This window comes from Sinocyclocheilus rhinocerous, unplaced genomic scaffold, assembly GCF_001515625.1.
Source record: "Sinocyclocheilus rhinocerous isolate Xijiao unplaced genomic scaffold, SAMN03320098_v1.1 scaffold738, whole genome shotgun sequence".
Lineage (NCBI taxonomy): Eukaryota > Metazoa > Chordata > Actinopteri > Cypriniformes > Cyprinidae > Sinocyclocheilus > Sinocyclocheilus rhinocerous.
The window spans coordinates 84,544-94,631 of NW_015633949.1; the positions used below are offsets into that span (position 1 = coordinate 84,544).

General features: G+C 36.4%; 1 protein-coding gene and 1 pseudogene across 1 annotated transcript in view; both read left to right on the top strand.

Annotated features, from left to right (window-relative positions):
- Nucleotides 1–4,242, top strand: part of LOC107744765 (PHD finger protein 12-like) — a 15,969-nt gene extending 11,727 nt beyond the window's left edge. The window contains exons 8-15 of the mRNA XM_016558569.1: nucleotides 556–702; nucleotides 805–1,339; nucleotides 2,163–2,270; nucleotides 2,382–2,540; nucleotides 2,626–2,724; nucleotides 2,806–2,888; nucleotides 3,011–3,146; nucleotides 3,228–4,242. Of these exons, the coding sequence (XP_016414055.1) occupies nucleotides 556–702; nucleotides 805–1,339; nucleotides 2,163–2,270; nucleotides 2,382–2,540; nucleotides 2,626–2,724; nucleotides 2,806–2,888; nucleotides 3,011–3,146; nucleotides 3,228–3,592 (1,632 nt within the window). The 3' untranslated portion in view covers nucleotides 3,593–4,242. The remainder of the gene's footprint in view (nucleotides 1–555; nucleotides 703–804; nucleotides 1,340–2,162; nucleotides 2,271–2,381; nucleotides 2,541–2,625; nucleotides 2,725–2,805; nucleotides 2,889–3,010; nucleotides 3,147–3,227) is intronic.
- Nucleotides 4,243–7,465: 3,223 nt separating this feature from the next.
- On the top strand, nucleotides 7,466–8,972 carry LOC107744802 (retinol dehydrogenase 11-like; annotated as a pseudogene).
- The last annotated feature ends 1,116 nt before the right edge of the window (nucleotides 8,973–10,088 follow it).

Sequence of the window (10,088 nt, forward strand, 5' to 3'; positions counted from 1 at the left end):
CATTCTAGCTAAACCAAAATAACGTGACCCTCAGCACGCGTTGCCAGCTCTTCGATCAGTTCCAGGACCGATTGTCCCAACATGCAGTCAAAGTGAACTTCCTGCGCTGGGTTCACCGCCAACACCATCCCAACCGCAGAGGTGTTCGCCACATCAAGAAAAAGACATTGAAGGTGGCGTCTCATTGAGCAACATGTTTTTTTTTATGCTCTGTTCAAAATTTCATTGGCTAAAGTTTACTCTTGTGAGTGTGATTTCTATAAAAAAAAATTTAAATCCTTATCCAGTCTTTAAAGGGGTCATATGATGTTGCTAAAAAGAACATTATTTTGTGTATTTGGTGTAATGAAATGTGTTTAATGTGGTTTAAGGTTCAAAAAACACATTATTTTCCACATACTGTACATTATTGTTTCTCCTCTATGCCCCGCCTTTCTGAAACGCGTCGATTTTTACAAAAAAATTACAGAAAAAATCACGTAATTACCAGAAAGATGCCTTCGCAAACACAGCAGTTTTGAGTTATGGTTTAGTTACTTTGATATGTGTTTGTAGGTCCCCAATGCCATTAAAAATCACTACCAAAATCCCCCTTTGCTGGTGGATCAAGTGTGTCTTCACAATGGAGAGCTGGTCACGAACGGTTTCATGGAACAAGAACGTTCTTCTCAACATTTAACTAGCGAAGAGGAACAAGAGGAGGTAAATGCACAGAGTGATTGTGTAACAAATTTAACTGCTGTAATATAAATTTGAGTGCAAAAGTATTTTGTATCATTCAGCTTTTTTTTTCCCTTTCCACAGTGGCTACGTCATGTCATTGCACTTCAGTGTAGTATTATGAAACATTTATCTGCTAAGCAGATGTCATCTTCTCTCCGGGACTCGGAGCAGACCGATATGTCAGATGTGAAGACACAGGAATCTATGGAGATGCAGGACCTCAGCTCTCAGGATTCTGACTGCCTCCAGCTTAGCGGTACACAAGTTGGCCCCCAGGGGGCCCCTGTGCTGCCCTCTCTATCACCCGAACAGTCTGAAAGTTGCAGAGAAAAATCTTGTCAGGGTGATGCTGACAGTCCAGCGGAGAAGGGCACGGGAGTGAATGGGCCAGTGGTGTGTGACAGGCCCAGCAGCCCCTCTACACTACCAACTCCAGCACTCTCAGAACCAGCCCTGCCCAACCATGTAGACATAAAGACTGAGAGCAGCAGTCCCCTCAGCTCCTGTATGCAGAGAGATACTCCTTCATCTACCAGCCTTGCTGCCCATCATAACAGCTCAGCTGTTGGGAACTCCTCTTCAGGGCTGAACAGCAGCTTGTCATCTCAAAGTAAAGGTATTTCAGCCTACATCACTCTATACATAATTTTCCTTTGGCTGTGCTCTAGAATTAACAATCACCATAATCCTTGTTTCCCTACAGACAAATGGGTAATAACTCTTTTAATATATATTGCACAAGAATTGCCATACACTATCATTCAATGGTTTGTTCAGTGTTTTTGAAAGAAGTCTCTTATGCTCGCCAATGCTGCAGATATTTGATTTTTTTTTAATTAAAATTTATTTATTTTTTTTTTAAGTAAAATGTAACTATTAATGTAACTGTTTTCTAATTTAATATATTTTCAAATATAATTTATTAATGTGATGGCAAAGCTACATTTTTATCATCCATTACTCTTCAGTGTCACATGATCCTTCAGAAATCATTGTAATATGCTGATTTAGTGCTCAAGAAACATTTCTTATTACCAGTTTTTTTTTTTAGGTAACATAAATGTCTTGACCATCAGTTTTGTTTAATTGAATGCATCCTTAATGAAAGAATGTTTTTTTTTGGTTTGTTTTTTTTTGGTTTTTTTACGTACTGACCATAAATCTTTAAACTGTGTATTTTTTTAGTTGCTTTAGTGTTGTCTGAAATTTTATTAGCATTTGACAAAGCTGCTGGATAAATACGATAAGAAATTTTTCCAAGTAGTCTTTTTCCCCCTCAAAATTACTAAAATAATTGTTAAAAAAACTGAATCATTTAGTGGAATATGAATCAGAAAGTGTTTCAAATCCAAAACCTAATATCAGTTTTCCAAATTAAAACTGAGTTTGAGTTGTTTTTTCAGTCCACAAAATTTATTATTTATGTCTTGTTTTTCCAGAGAACAAAGTGAGCCCAGATGTGATGCCTGCTGGGAAAGGCTCGGTGCTCCCGTCCTCTATAGGCAGCTTATACAGCTACATCAAGAATGTGGTTCAAGGCGATGCAGGTAAGAGATCCCCTTCAGTCAGACCTGATTTTTAAATGAAATATTTAATTAACAAATAAAAATGATAATCTTGCACTGGTTTTGAGGAATTAAATTATTTCTGTATTGTAGAAGTGGACATGAATGTGCTGGATGAGGAGTTTATCAGACTCCTGGCTTGGCAAAGAATCCAACAGCTGTTGTCTCCCAAATCACTTCAACCCTCAAATAAATGTGGGATTCCTCCAGCCGTCACTGCCTCGCTCCCTAAACCTTCCCCTCATGCAGACGGTAACAAAACTCGCCCATTACGTCATGTTGAGGCTGTGCTGTTGCCCCTCCAGTCATAATATAGCAAGTCTTTGCTCTTTTGCAGCACAAAAAAGGGACGTACAAGCTCGAGCAGTACTGTGTCCTTTAACAGGAAAAGGGGCAGCTATCAACATGTGCTTAAGGACTCTGTACATTGGAACAGGTACAGTTTGCTACAAGAGACATTACATTTGCATTGTTTTGAATAAGATTCATTAAGGTTCATGCTTTGTTTTTGTTTCAGGTGCTGAAATGGATGTGTGCCTTACAAACTACGGTCATTGCAATTATGTTTCTGGGAAACATGCCTGCATCTTTTATGATGAAGTGAGTGTTATCCGTAATTATGCTTCATTAAAGGCTCTTGGGAAGCTCATTTTAATTTAATTGTCCAGATTTAACAGATAAAGGGAGATGAATGCTTCTAAATGTTATTTAATCTCTCGTAGAACACGAAGCATTATGAGCTTCTGAACTACAGTGATCATGGGACGACTGTAGATAACGTGCTTTACTCATGTGACTTCTCCGACAAACCAAACATCACTTCACCCTATGGACTCGCGTCCAAAGTAAACCGCATCAGTGAGTACCGCCCATATCTTGTTTTTGTAATGCGTGATATGATTGTAGTAATGCATTCTATCTGGTTTGGTAAATCTGCAGGAGGTAACAGGTCAAGGAAACCGCTTGGTGAGATGTGTGCAGAGACGGTGATGATGCCCGCAGGTGGTATAATGAGCAGCCAGGCTCAAGGAGGACCCAAATCACCCTGCAACTGTAAAGCTAGCAGCTCCAGCCTGATAGGGGGCAGCGGAGCCGGCTGGGAAGGCACTGCATTGCTCCACCACAGCAGCTGCATCAAAGTGGGCTGCATGCAGTTCCTGTTCAGCATCACAGAGTTTGCTAGCAACCAACCCAAAAAAGAGACGACATCCACCAGCGTTAGCCAAGAAGAGACTGAAGCGGTTGACGCACAGACTCCCAAACTCCACCAAATACCAGTGCTACAGTGCAAGCCTGTATCATAACCCCTCTTCTCCTTCAAAATTTCAATGGACCGCAAATGCAGTTTGGATTAGAGGTACTTTGATAAAGCGGTTAATTCATTCATTCATTTGTATAGAGGTATTTTGGGGGCTGGGAGTTATGGACAAAGTGTTTGCACATTACATTTCTATCATTTTTTTTATGCAAAACCTTTTGACTGAAAAGCAAACGTTCAATTTTCCCCTAAATCTCACTTGTCGACACCACACCCTGTATACTTTGTGTCAGTACAAGGGGTTTTTATGTACTCTTTTGAACAATATATTTACTCCAAAATATTTTATTTTGTTATAAAAATGTATTGTTCTTTTTCTGCAGTTTTTGCACACTAGGTAACTATATGCAGAAGTGCATACATGTGCAAATACCTTTGTAGGATTTACTAGCAGAACCATTGAGCGTTCTAGTTTCTTCTGGAACTGTCCATTTCTCTGTAGTGTTAGAGCCTCTGCAGCCTTAGTTGTGAAGTTCATTTGTGTATAAAGCTAGTTGTTCAACTAAAATTGTCTCTTTTGGTCATGTACATGTGACTGAAGTGTCATTTTGTCAGCAAGAAAACATCTGACATATGTCATTGCATTGTAAATATATAAAGATTTTTAAATAACAGACCATGTCATGGTTTTTGTTATAATTCAACCAGAAATGAAAATTCTGACACATACGCATGTTGTTCCAAATCTGTATGACTTTTAAGTTAAAGTGATAGTTCACACAAAAAATAAAATTGTCATGTACTCACCCTTAAGTTGTTCCGAAAATGTATACATTTCTTTCAGCTGGTGACACAAATGAAGATATTTTAAAGAATGTTGACAACCAAACAGTTGAAGGTAGCCATTGACTTCCATAGTAGTATTTTTTTTTCCATACTATGGAAGTCAATGGCTACCTTCAACTGTTTGGTTATCAACATTCTTCAAAATATCTTAATTTGTCTTCAGCTGCAGAAGAAACAAACTCATACAGGTTTGGAGCAACTTGAGAGTGAGTAGGCCTAAATTTTAATTTAAGAATTTTCATATTGGGGTGTACTATTACTGGAAAAAATTGTTGCTCAGCAGGTACATGCTAATTTAATGGAGAATAACTTGTTTGAGCAATTTCAGTCTGCCTATCGTCCATATCATAGCACGGAGACAGCACTTATTAAAGTCACAAATGATTTGTTAATGGCTGCGGATTCTGGACTTTTATCAATACTCATTCTTCTCTTTTTAACTGCAGCTTTTGACACTATCTCACATAGTATTTTATTGGAGAGGTTGATTTCTATTGGAATTACTGGTATCCCCCCTGATTGGTTTAAATCATATTTATCTGGTCGGACTAAGTTCGTTCAGATAAAAAAAAATTAAATCGCGGATATCTCAGATGACCAGTGGTGTGCCTCATGGCTCAGTTTTGGGCCCTCTTCTGTTCATTATTTATTTATTGCCTCTAGGACAGATTTTCCGTAAATTTAATATAAACTTTCACTGTTATGCAGATGACACCCAGCTCTATATGTCTTCGAAGCCTAATTCAGTATTACCGTCTTCCTCTCTTTTGCTTTGTCTTTCTGAAATTAAATCATGGTTTAGGCCTACATGCAATTTTCTCAAAGTTAATAGTGAGAAGACTGAAATCTTATTAGTAGGTACTAAATCAAAACTGCATAACCATGGAAGTTTTACACTTACTATCGACGATTCTGTTATCTCTCCTTCTCAGGTTAAGAGTCTGGGTGTCATCCTTGTCTTTTGAGGCACATGTAAATAATTTTACACGGTCATCATATTATCTGCGAAATATCAGTCGTCTTCGACCATCTCTTTCTGCTAATGATACTGCTGTCCTTGTGCATGCATTAGTTACATCTCGAATTGATTACTGTAATTCTCTTCTCAGTGGTGTTTCACAGAAACTTATTCATAAACTTCAGATGGTTCAGAATTCAGCAGCTCGGATCATTACACGAACACCGTTGAATGAGCATATTACTCCAGTTTTAAGGCACCTTCACTGGCTTCCAATTAGATATCGAATCCAATTTAAGATTTTACTTTTCACTTATAAGGCTCTTCACAATCTAGAACCTTCATATCTGAGTGAACTTCTTCATGTGTATTCACCTACCCGATCTCAGGTCTTCTGCTTCTGTGACTCTTGTACCATCTGTACGTTTGACTACCATGGGAAGTAGAGCCTTTAGTTGTATTGCTCCGACGATTTGAAATACTCTACCTCAGGACATACGTAATTAAGAGACTAAAACTATTCTTCTCATTTTTTTAGATTAGCCTATCCTGAGTGATTTAGTTATGTTATTGGGTATTGCTTTTCTTTGTATTATTGTTTGTGTTGTATTGTTTTGTTTTTTTTCTTCTTTTTCTTTAATTATGTATTTTATTATTGTAAGGTGTCCTTGAGTGTCTTGAAAGGTGCCCATAAATAAAATGAATTATTATTATTATTACTATCCCTTTAAGAATGTGTGTAAAAGTGAAGAGATAACTAAGAGTAACAAGTGAATTTTGTCTAGCAGGTAGTGAGGGTTGATTACAAGTGAGTTGATTACAATCACTGTACTGAATGTGCCTTTTTTTCCCCCTTTTTTCTCTTTTAAAAGTTCAGTTATGTTGCTGCTATTATTCACAGCCTACTTTATGTATTGGGACTATTAAAGTAAAGTCAGATGATTTTCACATCTATTTTAACCATGGCTTCTACTAAAATATTAGTCGCTGGTAATATTAAGACATTGGATTTATGTGGTCCCACCATGAATCTTTTATAGAAGCAAATAAGTTAATCCTTTAATTACTGTGATCATTGTACCTTTGAGCTGTATAGCTACTAAATGTTTTTGTTGTTGTTTCACGTTATAAGTTGTTTAATCATTTCCAGCTTATGCTTTTGCGTAATGTAGGCTAATGTTAAAGTGTTTATTTTATTTTGGCGGAAGAAAGTAATTTCCATAAAACATTTCTGTTACAAAATGTTATCATAAGAGCAAACAGGTTTACCAAATAGTCAAGTCACCTTTATTTATATAGCGCTTTTAACAATACAGATTTAAATACCCGCTAAATACCCTAACAATAAATTGTTAAATACCCGCTACCGCATTTTGCATGGTTTTATAAATGAAGGTTCCATGTAAACACTAAATGTATTATGTGGGTCCTGTCCTGACCCCCCGGTATTACAGAAATATTATGTTAACAAGTGCCTCCGTTTTTAAAACATATCTGTCTACTCGTGTTGATTTTACGTCATTTCCTTAATCAACAACCTAAAATTACTGATTTCAAATGTCATTACAAAAGCAATTCGTCCTGTTGATCCGGTTACTGCAACAGGTTGGGTTTGGCAAGTATTGCAACCCCGGAATAGACACTGGGATATTGTGGATTGTTGTTTTCGTGCTCTTTTTTATGTTGTATTTCACATTCGAAATGGCAGAAGAGATATTGCTGATCGCGGGTGTCGCGATTGCGGTGCTGATGATATTTCGTATATACAGGTGCATCTCAATAAATTAGAATGTCGTGGAAAAGTTCATTTATTTCAGTAATTCAACTCAAATTGGGAAACTCGTGTATTAAATAAATTCAATACACACAGACTGAAGTAGTTTAAGTCTTTGGTTCTTTTAATTGTGATGATTTTGGCTCACATTTAACAAAAACCCACCAACTCACTATCTCAACAAATTAGAATACTCCATAAGACCAATAAAAAAAACATTTCTAGTGAATTGTTGGCCTTCTGGAAAGTATGTTAATTTACTGTACATGTACTCAATACTTAGTAGGGGCTCCTTTTGCTTTAATTACCGGAACTTTTCCACGACATTCTAATTTATTGAGATGCACCTGTATGTACGTGGAGCGCAATGCAAAAGTAAGGCAAAACTGCATGGCAAGACGGTCATCGTTACAGGTAAACGCGCCACTTTTTATTTCTTTTTTAAGAATTTGTTTCAAGTCAATACGTTTGTCAGTCGTTTAAAAGCACACTTCATGTAAACTTTGTGCAGGTAGTAACACTGGCATCGGTAGAGCCACAGCGGTGGATTTAGCGCAGAGAGGCTCGAGAGTCATTCTGGCCTGCCGTAACCAAATACGCGGCGAAGCTGCTGTTGTGCAAAGAGTGAGAGCATTGCCTTAAAATCTATTTGCCTGTGAGGCTAAGTTACTAAATTAATCTTATTATAATTATAGATCATATGTTTTGGTTTTCACTCAGGAAAGTGGAAGTAAAAATGTGGTGTTCATGCAGCTGGATTTGGCCAGTTTGAAGTCAGTGCGCTCCTTTGCAGAAACTTTTCTCAAGACAGAAGACTGGATATTCTCATCAACAATGCAGGTTTTGTTTAAATCACAAGCATATCATAAAATATAATATAGGCCTCGTTATTTCTATATTTAATTATTATATACACTAGCATTCAAAAGTTAGGGGTTGGTAAGATTTTTGTTTGTTTTTGAAAGACGTGTCTTCTAACCAATTATGCTTTTCTTTGATCAAAAATACAATAAAACTATAATTTTTAAATATTATTGCAATTTAAAATATCTGTTTTCTACTTTAATATATTTGAAATGTAATCCAGTCTGCAGTGTCGCGTGATCCAGAAATTATTCTAATATGCTGATTTGTTGAAAAAAAATTCAGTTGTTCTTAATGAATAGGAACATTTGAAACCGAAATCTTGTAACATTATCTCTTTACTGTCACTTTTGATCAATTTAATGTATCCTTGAATAAACGTATTAATTTTCTTCCTTAATCTTCTTACTAACCCAAAACTTTTGAAAGTTAGTGTATATTAATATTTATTAATAAAAAAAACAATATTTAGTGTGGGCTTCATTGTATATCACTGCATGTAAAACCATCCTGGTGCTGGTTTTGTGAGGAATATTAATCAAATTGTATACCAAATCAATATTTCAGACAGAAATCTATATCAAGTCCATCTATAACGCATATAATCTGTATTTCAGGAGTTTATATGCAGGCACTACTGACGATGGTCTTGGTGTTATGTTTGGTGTTAACCACCTTGGTCACTTCTTTCTGACTAACCTGTTGTTGGACAAATTGAAAGAGTGTGTGCCAAGCCGCATTGTCACTGTATCTTCATATTTACATAATTATGGTAACCTTGACTTTGACACACTTCGAACTCACAAGGAGTTTGGAGTAGGTGAGTCTCCTGGGAGTGTCTTCTGGATATATTCACACAGCAAACTGTGTAATGTGCTCTTCACACATGAGCTCGCAAAGATGCTACAAGGAACCAACGTGACCTGTTACAGCCTCCACCCAGGTCTGTGTCCCTCTAACATCATAACTGGTATTTTAGTTTAGTATAGCATCACAGTTTGAGTCAACACAACTCATTTTAAAGGGGTCATATGATGCTTTTTTAAAGATCATTATTTTGTGTATTTGGTGTAACATAATATGTTGACATGCTTTAATGTTCAAAAAACACATTATTTTTCAAATACTGTACATTATTGTAGGTCCTCTATGCCCCACCTCTCTCAAACACTTCGTTTTCTACAAAGTCCCTCCTTCCGACAAGCGCAGTCTGCTCTGATTGGCCAGCTGACCCAGTGCATTGTGATTGGCCGAACACCGCAAGCACTCGTCGGAAATGTAACGCCCCTTACCATAATCACGAGCTTCATCTTTTAAAATAAATGTAAATTTCAAAATCACACAAGGTCCCCAGATAATACTAATCCCGTGCGAATAGGGCTATAGACAAGGTAAACTAAGTTTAGCTTGTGTTGTAGTACAACACATTTAATTGTTTGTTATATTGTCATATTCACTTGAAATAAAACCCTAAAGTTTAGTGAAATTCAGCGATGCAATCATAAAAATCATTGAAGTTGCTCAAAGTGATTTGTCTTTGTAATACTGCATAAATTGTCCCACTACCTGACTGACAGACAGCTCTGAAATGGGTGTCTTGAGAAATCAAGCCTGTCATTTTGAAAGTTGTAGGCATTGTAAGCAAAAAAAAAAAAGTAAGATCTTATTGCAATTTTAAGTGATATGATGAAAGAGTTTTTTTTATATAACATAAAGTAACCTGTTTCAGAATAAAGAGAAGATAAAATACTCGCATGCCTAAAAATGTATCTTTTTGTGATCTTTAAAGGGTCTTTAAATGTCTGTTTATAAGGATGGATCACTCCTAGAGATGTGATAATACCATACAATGTTGTTGCTATAAACATTTAAATCAATTGTTACTTTTTTGCTGTAGGAGCTTCTCTTCACTATGTTGTTTTTACTTTTTTTAGATAAATATAAAAAATGGTAAAATAATATATGGTTTACAGTAAGATTCAATATGTTAACACTAGGTATCATGAACAAACAAAAAGCAATACTTTACAGCATTTACGAATCTAGATTACTGTTAATCTCTACATACAAATTTTTTGTGCAAGTTGTAAAAATTAGTAT